The sequence below is a fragment of the Hesperophylax consimilis genome, chromosome 15 (genome assembly GCF_061612785.1).
Source record: "Hesperophylax consimilis isolate HC1 chromosome 15, BYU_Hcon_1.0, whole genome shotgun sequence".
Lineage (NCBI taxonomy): Eukaryota > Metazoa > Arthropoda > Insecta > Trichoptera > Limnephilidae > Hesperophylax > Hesperophylax consimilis.
In genome coordinates, this window is record NC_142850.1 from 30083911 (window position 1) to 30099567 (window position 15657).

General features: G+C 35.1%; 1 protein-coding gene across 10 annotated transcripts in view; it reads left to right on the top strand.

Moving 5' to 3' along the window:
- Positions 1–15657, top strand: part of lap (phosphatidylinositol-binding clathrin assembly protein lap) — a 189394-nt gene that overhangs the window by 152644 nt on the left and 21093 nt on the right. For 3 of the 10 annotated variants that reach the window (XM_089640448.1, XM_089640449.1, XM_089640443.1), the window contains 6 exons: positions 1334–1640; positions 2959–3104; positions 5841–6024; positions 9706–9907; positions 10545–10709; positions 14573–14788. In XM_089640448.1, the coding sequence (XP_089496574.1) occupies positions 1334–1640; positions 2959–3104; positions 5841–6024; positions 9706–9907; positions 10545–10709; positions 14573–14788 (1220 nt within the window). The remainder of the gene's footprint in view (positions 1–1333; positions 1641–2958; positions 3105–5840; positions 6025–9705; positions 9908–10544; positions 10710–14572; positions 14789–15657) is intronic. The other 7 variants (XM_089640450.1, XM_089640451.1, XM_089640453.1 and 4 more) reach the window with 4 other exon arrangements.

Genomic DNA, 15657 nt, shown 5'->3' on the forward strand with positions numbered 1-15657 from the left:
TCAGTACCCATCATATTGACCAGGAGTATCCAAACTTTTCAGTAAGTTCCTAGGGTCAAAACCGTTTTAATTTTCCTGCCATTATCATTCATGGTTCATGGGGTGAGATTTGTCCAGGTCTTGGCGGCGGATACGTCTGCCCACCTGCTGCGTGGCGGGCCGGGTCGAGAGAGACTGGGTGAGGGAGGCCTTTTGACCTTTCCAGCCGGACTATCTTGACCCATCGCCTTGCACCGCAGTTGGAGGGATGTATTCATACGTATGTCACTCCTGGACACACTAATTCCCAGATTCCTACCCACCCCTCATACATTTTCCCTTTCAGAACTTCCTATCCTTCCCTTCCTTAAAAAGACCCTCCACACAGCATCACATCAGCTCTGTGTGTGAACACGCTATTATGCATAACAATCCCTGACGCGGTTGAGTCACTAGCGCAACTGAATCACGGTAGGGATTGGAAATACGCGAGCGACGGAGCATAATAGGTGTGGCGAGGGTGGCTGCGGGGCGTGGGGGCGCGCTGTGTGCTGTGTGTGAACACGCTCTTGCATATCGCTATTTCGTACGTAGAATATTTAGGTACTTAGGAAGTAATTTCTTGCTATCATCTGTGACTTTTTTTGTCACGATTGGCCGCCCCTAATATCTGGCCGCCCTAGGCCCGGGCCTACATAGGCCTAAGGGCAAATCCGCCTCTGCACTTATGACAACTGTGAAGCCGTTTTTGTAAGATTTATCAAATATGAATGTTTTCAACATCTTAGTAACATCTTTATTGTGTACTTAAAAAGGATTCAATAAATATGTAGAATAATTCAGGTTCACGGGGCATTCCTTCAAAGTTATCCGTCTGTGCTTGCCAGGTACTAACTGTAGCCATCGCGTCGAAAGTCTTTGCTGTCCTACCGTTCCTTATGTCAAGTCTCTTGTTCGATCCCTTCCCACATGTTTTCTTAAAAAACATAGATAAACTCCTAGGCAAACCAGACGTCTGCCTTAACCTCTTGTTCACCAGCTTAGTCCTTAAGGATACTGTTAAAAAAATCTTTCTCTGAATTTCGCTATTCTGGATAAACCACTTATGGTAGATTATGTACTAAATACATTATCTGGTAAGACGGTAAAGTTTAGAAATTTATAATTTTGCAAGAAGCAAGTAAGTTATTACGAAAATAGAATCAGCTGGCGCACGGTGAAAATTTAGCATCGGCGATCAAGAAATGAAGCCTGCCGTGTTTGCCTCCGCACCATTCTTGTACTTGTGATATTATTCATAAAATTTTCCTTTTGATTTATATGGATAATACTAATTTTGTTTTTACCATTCCAGAAAGGAAGAAGGCTCCCTGCGCACCATGAATGCAGAGAAGCTCCTGAAGACCCTCCCGGTGCTGCAGGCCCAGCTGGACTCGCTGCTGGAGTTCGACTGCACCGCCAACGATCTCACCAACGGGGTCATCAACATGTGCTTCATGCTCCTCTTCAGGGACCTGATCCGTCTGTTCGCCTGCTACAATGACGGCATCATTAACCTCCTCGAGAAATACTTTGACATGAACAAGAAGCAGTGCAGGGATGCACTGGACCTGTACAAGAAGTTCTTGATCAGGATGGATCGCGTTGGCGAGTTCTTGAAGGTGAAGGCATGATACTGATTATTCTCTTAACCTAGTACTAACAGAAAGACAGTTTATAACCGAGTCATCACCGGCGTACTGTTTTTATTTTCCTTCTAGATTAGAAGACAACTTTTTGAAGCAAAAATTGTTATAAGAAATTTTTCAAGACCGAGTTCATCCTTACTCTTTTAAATTGTGGACATTGTAAGTAAAGACGTACCATGCCTTGAAACCCTTTTGTCATCTAATAGAAGTGTATTGATGCCGTTGAAAAGCTTATCTCTTCTCTTGAGTTCCATAAATTATTGATTGGTCTCACCGGTAGAGAGTTGTTATTAAAATAAAAATTATGTTGGCTTAATAATTTAAATAAAACTCTATTTTCTACTATATAATTGGACTTTTTCGTCAAAGTTGTAAAGATTAAATTTGTGGTGTCTTAAATAGCTTACATTATATATTTTAGGAAAATATCCAATCCATCATCCATTTTCAACATTGAAAAACATCACATTTAATATTTCTGATATAGAAGCAGTTAAATTTCCTTCCGAAACCATATTGGTGGAAACTTACAAGTGGAACGTAAAAGTAACGAGCCATTGGTAGAGATTGGTTGACGGAGTTGTTTTGACCTCTCCAGAGGAGAACAAGAAGACATAAAGAACCATAATGAATTCATATTCCTACCCACCCTTCATACATTTTTTACTTTCCCGGAACTTTCTCTCCTTCCTTACCTAAAAAAGATCCTCCACACAGCATCCCCAAAGATTACATAGGCCCCGAGGAGAATTATTTTACTCCGGACCTCCTGCGTGGAGGTAATATAACAAATACAAAACAAAACAGAATTTAAAAAAACTTTTACAAATATTAGCGAAAATGCTTAAATGACTTTGGTTAAAAAGTATTAAAAAATATTTTTTAATTACATTACAACAATTACCTAACCTAACCGACTTAACCTACGCAAGAATAACCATTTATTTTTTATTTTTTTATTTTTTTTTTATTTAATATTTGAAAACATATATTTTTACATAGATAAGTATACAGGATAAAAAAAGATATAAAACAATAGAAATTAAAGTAGCCTTTCCTCACCATAAAGAGACAATGCTCTTGTGTTTGGTGAGGGAATTCTAGTTCAATTATGTACATGTTAGTATTAAGGTAAATAATTTATAAAGAAACAACACAAGATTTAAACAATATTACTTCTAGATGTAAGTAGTAAACCATATGTTACAATTTTTGTTTATATTTAGGAACAAAATTTGAACTAATAATTTTTGATAAATAAATATAATAATATAAATAATATGATTTTCAGGTGGCAGAAAATGTAGGAATTGACAAGGGCGACATCCCTGACCTCACCAAGGCCCCCAGCAGCCTTTTGGATGCCCTCGAAGGTCACCTTAACGCCCTCGAGGGCAAGAAAGGCTCAGCCGCCAACACCCCCACACAGACTGCCAGGTATACAATAAGGGTTGATTTATTGGTTATCACCACATATGGTTGATTTCAACTCTATGATAAATTATTTTTTATTTAATTAAAATAAAAAAATAAATAAGAGAGACAATCATTCCCGGGTTACAAATAACCTTGCAATATTGGAAACACTTTTATCATAATTGTGAGCGGAAGATGTTGCTTGTGACATTATGAAGGAATTAGCTGGCAGAGGATTTAAGTATCAGGTTTAATTGATTTAAAAAAATAATTTGTAGGATTTGATAATCAAGTTCTGCTTATTTGAAGGAGTTTCCTAGAAACTTTGAATACATTTCTTCCTTCCGCTGGCTTGCATAATTTTTCTATTAATTTATAAAAACATTGTTTTTCTTCGTTGAGAACATAGAATAAAGATTGACCCAAGAAGTGCCTTGTGGGCATTATCCGTGATCCAAATTTGAGCCTACAAAATGTGTTTCACCATGATTACGAAATTCATACGGGATGGTAATAAACAATTTCAGGCAAGTGTAAAAGAGACAGACCACATGCAAAGTGGTCTAGAATGAAAAGGTATTTAAGTTTGTTTCCATTGTGGAAGATGCTCTGAGGAACTAGCGTCATTGATCCCTTCGGCACCGGTGCGTAGTCGGGATACACGCCAAACGCGCGCCCAACATTTGTACACGGTTGACATTTGTCACATGAGAACGGGTCGCTTCTACAATTCGTTCTTAAGTTCAACAGCTCGGCTGTGGAACGAACTGCCGGCCTCTGTGTTTCCTCCCTCCTACAACATGGGACTCTTCAAGACCCATGTTCACTCCTTCCTCTCCACAAAAAGACCCTCCACACAGCATCCCCAAAGATGACATAGGCCCTGAGGGAAATTATTTTCTTCAGGGCCTCCTGTGTGGAGTTAATATAAAAAAATATTTTTTTTTTTATATAGATGGCACTTCTAGTTTTCTTCTTTATTCTATGGTTGAGAGTTTTATTATCAATTTTGAAATATCAGGATACTTAATTTTTAATTAATTTGCCATTCCTGTGTTATTGAATTGTGTTATTTGTGAAAAAGAAGATGTAGTGAAAAATTCTCCTACATCCGAGGTAAGACTGTAAACGGATGGTTTTAGCTTTCATATAAATCCACTTTTGATTTACATGGGTTTAACAGGTGCGATTCCGGCGCTGGAAACATTATTTTGATGTTTTCCAATACAGGCATTGATACTTGAGATATTGTTTCATTCGCCTTATCAGTAAAACATTTATAACACAAAAGTCATCTCTAAATCAAAGAAAAAAGAGTGTTAGCGCTGCAGATATAAATTTTCCGTCATATGTAAATCTAATATGATATATTGATAGTTTTTTCCGGCCCTGTTCCCCCAGGCAGAAGCCTAGTGTGTATAATCAGTTACTATGCCACTGAATGTTCGTTTAATATTAAACTTTTCTTGCCAGTACTGTAACTGATCTGACGTGAATATAATTATTTCAATACCTCTGTAGATACACTAAACACAGATCAAATTTTAGGTTTTCCTCAGCAATACATATATGTGTTGGATAAAATCATTAAAATGCATAGGTATTTATGGAACCCAACAGAAAAAATGTTTTGTAGAAAAATTGTGAAAAAATTCAATAACAACAACGTATGCCTGCGTGTATCGATAACTTGCCGACTGGTGCGGTAGTGAGCGAGAGAGGTATGAGGTTTTGTTCTTCGTGTCATGATGCGCGGTTGTCAGCAGTAGCCGGCGGTCTGTTGGCTGCAATGGACATATCATGTTTTATGCCTGGCCAATGTGTTTTACTTATTTTCATCACCAATACAGAATATTTTACTTGAATTTGTCCATCTGTACTCTCAGTAAAATGATTTACATAAGAAATAAATGTAAACTAATCATTTTTATACAACTTCAAAATGATAGAATTCTAAATGTGTACTTTGTATACTGAGTACACAGTACCGGAGCTCAAGGGATTTTCTAGCAGCATAAGGGAATGGTTAAAGACATAATACTTATAAATTGTTATCATTGTTATTGTTACCAATATTATTTGCATTTTAAATCTTAACGTCTTATTTCATTAACTTATTTTTATCAAAAGTTACATACATAAATAATATCACATTTTGTAATTTTTAACCATTGTTCATGATAAATTCATAAATTTGTTACACATTATTTACTATCAACAAAAAATTATTTATTGTCAACAAAAAATTATACACCCTCTATTTACGATTCCCTCATTCTTTTATCCTTTATTATTTAAGCATGTTTTAATTTGTTTTTTCATTTGAATTCAACCATGTTTTATTTGCTTAGCATAGTAATATGATTTATTTTATCTGGACAAGATGTTCGTAGTAATTAGTTGTATGTAGTGACGTTTTAGCAGATTATTGATTTTTGTTTGTTTTCTTTTTTTCTTCCCACACTCCACCCGTCCGTGAACTCCATGTATGCCGATTAAATAAACCACTACATTATTATTTCAAAAAACACATAAAAACTCACCATACATTTTGTATGATCCCGATTGATTTTTGCATGTATTTAAATAATGCACAAAACTTTTGCAATTTGCTTTTATCGGCACACATTTTGTTTCGTTTATTTTCCCTTCCATTTCCCTGAATCCCTCCTCCCTACCAAAAACACACGATTTTGCGCTTTACAAAAAAAATGACATTTTCAAAATTCGAACATTTATGTATTTGAATGAATAAAGTGCGCAAAAGAATGTGGTCAATGGTATGGGTGCTCTGTCCTCTACCGGCAGTTCTTTTGGAACGGCGGCTGCCTCCACCCGATTGGACCAGCATCCGACCAATGGGAGCCAAGCGGCTTTCATCGATGACGTCTTGAAGCAGCAAGCTCTGGCTGAGGAAGAAGCGGTCCTCAATCAGTACAAGGTATTGTCAATAGAGAGATACTACTTCTTAGAAGACTTGCCTTTTAGATGACTTCCTTTTAGACTCCCACTTTGAGAATCTTTTATAATAGTTGCTTTTTGACAAGACCCAAAATAATATTACATATTAGGTCCAATTTTAGATTTGTTTAGTGGCTGTGTGCATGTGAATTTATCTGGCGGATTTTGAATGCCTAATCAGTTTTCCATTTGGCTTCATAATAGATTGCCACATAGAACATGGAAAATAGGATTTTGCTAAAAGCATGTTGTTTATATGTACGGGGTTTTGGAGTATTTTTTTTTAATTGCTCCACACCAGCAGTAAATATTTTTCATCTCAAAATTCTACATCAATTGAATAAACAAAACTCGAGAATAATCTGAGATATGTACTTTGCTCCAAGTCCCTGTTTACAGTTATAAAATTGTGTGAAATCTATATAATTTTTACATAAAAATATACATAGGCAGGTATATTATATTATTTATAACATATTTTTGACTTTGCATGGAATATTGAAATTGTTTCATGTTTTGCAGCAGAGAAAATAGACAGGTACAAATGTTTATAATATGAATGTTACTAGCCCAATTTACTTATTTAGTTTTTTTTATTTTTTAACCTGTGAAACGCCGATGGGTCTCTGGAGAACATTCGAGCATTCTAATATGATTCTTATCAATGCTTTGAAAAATGTATGAAATGTAAAAAAATGCATATTTGGGCGTATAAAACTTTGGTAAGTTTTTAGATTCTCACGGCCAAAAGCATTTTTGTTGTTTGTTTTTGGGGTGTTATGCCGTGTTGCGCTAACTCCTTCTTTAGCCGACGTTTCGGACAGCGTTGCAGTGTCCATCATCAGGGCAGATCCGGTAGATCCGAAGATGTGATCTTCGGATCTACCGGATCTGCCCTGATGATGGACACTGCAACGCTGTCCGAAACGTCGGCTAAAGAAGGAGTTAGCGCAACACGGCATAACACTCCAAAAACAAACTACAAAAAAGTATAAAACTTTTCTTTAAAAGTTCCACTAATATTTTTATGTTTTATGCTCCGGCCTTCAACAGGTTAATATATATTTTTCAACATAATAATAAAAACTTTTTTTCTTTTCTTTACCCAATATAAATATATTGTAATGGCACTACTCCCCAACTCAAACACGAGAAACGTTTTTCTCTATTGAATTGGGTAGTTACGTTAAAAAGAAAACATTTTTATTGTAATTAGTTTTTGTAGTATAACATATTTATGTTTTTGTATAAAAGAATAATATTTTTAAATAAAAAAATAATAATAATAAAACATAGATTTTTTTACTCAAATAGATAAAGTGTGTTCACAGTGTCACCTTTTTTTATCCACACGCTCAATAAAACAAAATATGTGGAAAAAACTTCACCATTCAATAATGATTGCACAAACTTATCTCAAACTTGATAAAGAAATGATAGATAACATTATTATCATTGATTCGCTTTAGTTTTGTTAGCAAATCGCTTATGACAGGTGTTCACTTTAATAAAATGCTCTTACAGTAAAGTTACTGAAATGGGAGATTTAATTCTTTTCAATAGAGTAAATGTGTGTTATTTTTTACTGTTTTATATAATGTCGTTAAAACTGTGTATTATTTTTTTCTGAAGACCGTTATTGTAAAATTTCCTAAAATTTATAGCATACAATAGAGATTATTGTGTGTTTTATAGTTTTTTTAATCTTTGGTATGTCAAGTATTTGAATAAAGCATCAACGCATGATTTTATAATATTTTGTGAAAATTTAGAATTTTTTCATTTGAACCCATTAAATGATGCTTAGGTTATCTGTTCCACTAGCAATTTATGTAATTTATTGTTGGATATGTTAAGTTATTCTTTCTACAGTGAGAACACGGTTGAACGGTTAATGTTGACAGAAAATATACTTCAATCGGTAGTTAAAAATATATATGTATTCATGAAATATTCAAGAGTAATATTATTTGAATATTTCACTGACATAGGTGGGTATATAATTCTATTGCATGACTTTCTTTTTGCGGCTGAATTATAATATGATTCGCTCCATGCAATACCCGTACATGGTGGAATAGATAATAATTGAGATAGGAAACTGAGTTCCAACATCATTAAAGATGACCAATTACTGTTTTGTGGTGCCCTTGAGGTGATTTTTCACAAAAAGAGCACTATAAAAATTAGCCAAATATTATTATTATTATAAGAACAACCTGACTCATGGAATCAATTAGTTTTGTCCTTTGCATTCTGCCAAACAGGGGTTAACTACCTTAACCCACAGGGGCGGGACCACTGCATTTGCAGTGTTGAAGGATCATGCCCATGCACTGTGATTGCAGTGTTGACCTTGCACAATCGTTTTACCTTCGGATACTATTAACTCTACTAGGTGTTGGCTTTAACGAAAATATCCTTTTATTAATTATAGTGTCTTGTCGGCCTCCACCATAGACATATGAATATTAGTAGACCTGCCCTAAGTGATTAAAAGCGTATTATTCCCCACTCCCCATACCGGTTCCATTGGAGCCGGCTGGGCTCGCATATGGCTTCCCGTGAATCTTGAGAATGTGACGTCATCATTCTTGTTCGAACTAGCGTCGAGCTATGGTCGAGGCATTTTATAAAATAACACGGCAAAATAGTGGCTTGTGATATGAAAACTTGTAAAAATAGATGTGAAAAAGAGAATAAACCCAATTGTCGTATTACATTCCATATGTAAGCATCATTTTAAGCTTATTCACGTCGTATAATATGAATCAGTTGTAGAAACATATACTATCACATCGAGCCAACATTGGTCGAATGTAGCGATTCTCAAGTGTGCGCATCGTTGTTACTGGGAAGTAAATTATGAACACTTATAAAAGTGTCTTAACTAAATACGTAAACAAAATATTCGACTCTGAAAATAGAAGAAATTTATTTTGCCGAATTTGGACTTCGCAAATTTGTTCATAACGTGGCGAGTAATTTGCGCTCCCATGTAAAAATGTCTATTCATTCAAAAGCAGATTTTACTTTTAAGAACTAAATGGTGATATTATAATGCGAGATGCCTATATACTGTCAGATTGATTTATTGACGAATCACAGTCAGCTTTACCCCCTTCGTTCTTCAACAGTTGATTTTACCCCTCACCTTTAATTTCTAGTCTATATATTCATATGTCTGTGGCCTCCACGTATTAATAAATCTATAGAATCAGTCATTTATTTATTTATTTATTTATTTATTTATTTTTCATGTTCTCCGTAAAACGGTTATTCACCAATACATTATGGAGAAGATTACAAATTAGACAAAAAGTATAGCAAAACACATAAAAAGGTCAGTTTCACTACTTTGTGACATACGTCAAAAGATAATTGTTAAACTGCCTGTAGGTTACGTTAAAAATGTCGATGGTCAATGCAGACTCGTTGAGCAGTTCAGTCGCTCTGTTGACTGGGGCGTTCTGATAGGCAGAAGTCCTCGCTTTTGGAGCATAAAAAAGGGTATGGGACCTTCCACGAGTATACTTGTCTGGGACATATAAGTTTTTGTCCTTGCCTTCAGCAAATCAGGTAACAGTTCCGAAATGCATGTGAAACACCCCAACCCCCCTTGTGCCGGTAAAAAAAAAATGACAGATTGAAAACATTCCAGTCGAAGGTGCAGTCGCCGACCAACAGTGCGGCCATGGCTACCAACCCCTTCCTGAGCAGCGGGCCCCCGCCCAGTAACAACCAGCAGTCCATCGTAGACCTGTTCGGCTCTCCGCCGCAGTCTCAGGGAGACGGGAACCAGGCCGGTCGCGCTTCCGATGACCTGCTGCAGCTGGGAAATCCGTTTGCTGATATGTTTGGTGGTAAATATTATAATTAATTTTCACTTCTACCAGCTTACTAGTATATTCTATATGTATACTGTTTTGCCTCTTTTACATCTTTGTAGGTTTCACTTGTGTTAATTGTTGACTTTAATAATATGTGACAGAACTTTCTTCTTCTTCATCAGCTATCTGACGTCTAGCTTTTTATACAGGTCTTTCGCAAATGTCTCAGTTTTGCCGATTCTCGGCAGCTCTCTCCCAAACTTTTTCAAGAAAAATTTCATGCTCAATTAGATTCTCAAGTTCGTGGTTCTTAAACTTAAACTTTCATTCTTTTTCCTCTTCATATGGTTGGAGTGTTGATGGTAGCTACAGGGACGTTAAAGCTCAGCCATTCAATAGCAACTGGTGTGACAATTGTGCAGCATCAGTGTACCATTGAGAACTTTTAGGAGTGAACACTTCAACAATACCCTTCATAGTATGAACCTATCTGCATTTCATATGCAGTTCATATACATAATATATGCATAATAAAGTTCAAAGTTTCCATTTTGCATCATGCACAAGCAGTGTCTACAAGACAAAGAGAACCCTGGCAATTTAATGCGTGGTGGGATCCACAAATAGACGTAAATTAATCATTCAAATATCTGTGTTGCAAATTTTCCAGCGCCTGCACCCATGCCAGCCTCCAATGCCTCGGGGCAGCCCCCGTGGATGACCAACAACACCAACGGCTTTGGTTCCAGCAACCACCAGCAGTCCCAACAGCAGAACAACACTTTTGTCTCTGACTCCAACTTCTCTAACGTCTTTGGCAACGCAGACCAGTCAGGTATGATGAAATGCCGGCTCACTCGGTGTCCTCGGATGTGGTATAATACTACAGTGGAAAATTCTTAATTTGAAAATGGAAAATACATAATAAGTTTACTGAGATATTACTTAGAATTAGTGTAATTTTAATTAAGTTGTAAAACATCTGATTCATTTCTTTTTGAGGGTTTTCCACTTTCCGCTATTCTTAATTAATTGTTTTAACGGAGCTATTAACTAGTCAGCACAAGACTTAATGTATGTTTAATCTTAGTTGATTGTACAGCATAGTCGTACATGCAAACTTACTCATAAAGTTATCCCAAACATAATAAGGCTAGTGATGCAAGGATTCTTACTTTGATGATTATTGTATTACCACTATTCATTGAAATTATTAATAGACAAAAATACCGTAAAAATGTGCTGATTTATCTTAATTATTATCATAAAACATACTAATTTCAGTTATCTGTCTGTGATTGTTACTCTGGTTCAATGAACTCAGATTTGTTTTGAATTTGTGCCATTTTCAAAACTGTTGTGTAAAAAATTTAGACTGTCATGTGATTTTTCATGCGTTCGTTATTCATAAAATGTTTCCACCTTCACTCATTGAATCTACCCAAAGATGCGCACAATATTTGTATGGTGTCACCACTGAACAAAAAATTCCTAAAAGTGTGGTCTATATCGATTTGAATTAAAACTGATTTCACCAACTTTTGCAAGACCTGACCACTCCCAGATCCCAGACAGGCCAATTAAACTGACTATCTGTTCTAGAAAGTTTGTTCAATTTCACCCAAAATAAGATGAAATCGCACATTTTTATCAGTGTATCTCTTCAGTGCTCCCCAATCCGGTTGTGTGTACACTGAGGGGTTGAAAAACATCCTGTACGGCTAATGAAAATAAGAATTTATTATCGGATAAGTTAAGTTAGGTATGGATAATTGTATTCATAATCTTACAGATAAATGGCAGTCACAATAATCTTAACGTTCCTTACAACCTGCTGTTACAATAAAATTTATCGTAATCAATAATTGTTGCATCACTAAATGATAGTTTGAAAGCCCTGCACAATTTTATTTTGTGGTTAGAACTGCTGTAAATTTTTCTTGAACATGTAAAATATGGTAAGTGCACAACTCAACACAGTGACAATTCAACACACTTTTAAAAAGTGATATAAGGTCACGAAAAGTCATAAAATAAAAACTATTTTAAATAGGTTACTTAGGTTAGGTTTATGGTTTAGTTTTTTTTCATCACTTTTAACCTTCCAGCAGGCGCGCTATCGTAAAATTTAAGACAGACGCGCCTTATCGCTTCCCCCACTCTTACCACTTAGTCGTAAGCATCGAGCTTTGAGCTATGCTATAGTCAAATCAAATCAAATCAAATTTCAAACATTTACCGCAAGATAGAAGTGCTTTTCTCAAAGTGAATTACGGTCGGGAAGTCGAACCGATAACAGAAGAAGAAAACAGAAGCCTTCCAAAACGCGGTGTTTGTCGGTTATGTACACTGGATAAGAAAAGCTCCTCAGCATCACTGAAATGTTGCCGTTGCCAGTCCTTTACATGCAAGAACCATTCTTCAGTTGAGGTGGTTTGTAACAATTGTAAGGATGAGAATATTGATTCTGACTAAATAGGTCGATAAAATATTTTGTTTTGAAATATTAACATGTTTACAGTGTTGCTTCGTTTTTTTTAAGAAATTCAAATTCTTTTTTTTTAAAGTACTGCTTATTATCATTTTTCATAACCTTAAAGAAATTCCCTAACATTTATATAAAGAAAACACCACTTACATGGAGAAAACTCGATGACGTAAAATTTACGTAAGCGCCCGCTCAAGGAAAATTTCTCAACGCGCCCGCTGGAAGGTTAATGACTTCATATCACTTTTAAAGGTGTGTTGAATTGTCATTGTGTTGAGTTATCATGGAACCGTAAAACATGCATAACATATTGTCGAGATACGTTATTAAAAAGTTTCAAAGAAGATATTTTTGTTATCGACGAGAATGTTAAAAGTTAACACCACTTTGATATTTTGTTGTTTGTTGGGATTTAATATAAAACATAATAAAATGGTTGATTTCGTACTTTGTAATTGTCTTGGTATTATGATTATTTAACAGAATGTTCGGCATGCGGGGTTTGGTAATTCCTTTTAGTTCAATCATTTCTAGTTTACTCGATGAAACCGCATTTGTATTATTTCCAAATACGTCTCTATGTTGATTATTGAACACGACACGACAAATACTTCAATAATGTTGCAATGGTGTCTGTATATGGCATGTTTTGTGAAATAATAACAAATATTGAAACTGATACGTTTGTTTGTGAAAGGTTTCACAAACTGCATGATTAAATAATGTCCGTTAACAATGATTGGTATTTTTTACTATACAGGTGTTAAGGGACATACCTGACTTACTTTCACAAGTGATTCCAGACATTGTTTGGAGTAAAAAATGTAAATGAAATTTTGGAATTCAGTTTTTTTTGTTTTTTTTTGACACCAGGCAAAAAAAAATTATTCCACCTATCGTTAAAAAAAAAAAAACATCAAAAATGTCACCGGATTCCAAAATTTTATCTACATTTTTTACTTCAAATAATGTCAGGAATCACTGGTTAAAATAAGTCACGTACGTCCTGTAACACCTGCATATAAATATAATGTTTTTATAAACTTAGTTATTTTTTCTGATAAACTAAAAATAATATTTTAATTTTATTTTCGTTTCGTACTTAGTTCAAATCTGTGTTGAATTTATAATCTCTTATATGAATACATACATGTATAAAACTGCTGTATACATAATATTGATAGATTTCTATAGCAAAGATTGGTAGTTTTAGTCCATCAGACTTGGTGTTATACATAAGTCAAGATCTTCACATGAGTCATATAAGAATTTAACCTTACCATTTCTTTGAAAAGGGTTATAGTGAATTTTGAAATAAGTAGAATATTTAGTACAATGTAAAGCTTTTGTAATAAACCCCTCAGGCCTCTGGTCTATTCTGACAGTTGAAGTATTTCCGCTTTGCAATGAAATCCAAATAAATGGAACATTTCTGAAAGCATCCCGTGAACTAATTTTTTTTTTTATTATACTAATAAACATATAATTTTTGTAACATTAAAATTTTAAATGCAAACATTAAAAAAATAATATGGGGCTCACGTTTTTTTAATATTAAAAAAAAAATTTATTACAAAAAAATGTTTCAAACATTATTGTCGCCTAACTTTTTATCATTTGAAATAAATATAATTTATAAAAAATTCACAAAGTTTCATTTTTTTTTTTTAAATTGTGGCCAAAACTTTTGGTTTCATAAAGGTGCACATTTTAATTCTTCTGTGGGTAACTTTTAGACTAGAATATAAAGTGTGGTGTCTTCTCTTTCCAATACCGTTAAGATTATATTTCTCACCATGAAAGTAAGGGAGACAATGAGCCCATATAATATAAATTGTTCCCAGAAACTAATAAACTAGCCTGAGGGGTTGAAAAAATCAGTTTGTTTTACAAAAGTACAGATTTACTACATATTTAAAATAAAAAAGTTAATAAATAAATTTCAGGTACGTGTATACGCAATGATACAGTTTTACCTGAGAATATTAAAAAAAACTAAATTGCAAAAATGCTAAATAAAATAATGAGATCTTAGAATTTTCAGAAGGTAACAGCCTACTTGCTTAAATAATATGATATCATTTGTCTCATCAATTTGTCAGTTCTTTCATTAAAATATTTGCGCTAGCTAGAGATTCATTCTACACATTACATAGTTGGAGTAGTATAACTGGGTTGGTTTTGACGGGATTATTAATTGTGTGCGCAAGCAGCCTCTGGAGGCCTGGTTAACCCCTTCACCGACGCGCCCCCTGGCTCTTCACCTTCCCCTTCCCCTTCTCGCCATCCCCCCTCCCAGCCGCGCTCCGCACTGGACGACCTCAACGACACCATCCGCATGGCGCTCGGGGGCTCACCTAATAAACAGGCGCCCGCCAATCAGGGACAGTTCGGCTCACCCGCCAAGCAGACCATGTCTTCAATGGGTTTGTGCAGAACTCATGATATATACCACAGGCTTGCTCATTCTGGTGATCTTTATAGAGCAAAAGTAACCTCTCAAATCTAGGGCTAGTCAAACCGTTGTCTACAAAGATGGAACTTACAGGAGACTCAATAAAGGAGATATTTAGTTTTTTACATTATGAGTGTATGAATTATAATGATGAATCTTAGGTTCACAATAACTGGTTTATTAAATATGCAATAAAAGTAATATGGATGTTACTGAGACCAACGTCTATCTAGGATCTAGGATGAGAGCGAGGGCTTGAGCAAGTGCAACTACTTATATACAGTTAACTCTTTCTATCTCACTCTAACACTGCTGGAGTCATATTAGCATTTTACTAATCCCACATAGCTCCTAGTACATTTTTATTTATCAATATGAAAACGACGCCGTGTATGAACGAGACAGCACGATTATGCGGAAGTATAAATGGGAACGTCTGCTTTGTCTCTCGTCTTTACATTATTACCTTCTTAGATGGTACTTGTATTAAGATGCAAATAATAACAGTTAATATTCTACCTACAAGAGTATTATTTTACTACCCATCTACAAGAGAGATTTACTTGGTGATTAGCACATCATCTCTAAACGAGCAATTATTTTATCATTAAAGTTTGTAATAATTAAGCTTCCAACTAAATATCTCCTATGTAGAGGCAACATATTTTTTTTTTTTTTTTTTTTTTTAAAAAGAAAGACAAACATTCCCAGGTTACGAATAACCCAACAATGTTTGAAAATCTCCTACTACCACCACAGAAAGCCGAAAATTTTGCTTGTGTTGTGATGGAGGACTTAGCCAGCCGAGGAATCGAACACGCGACGCTCGGGTGAGACCCA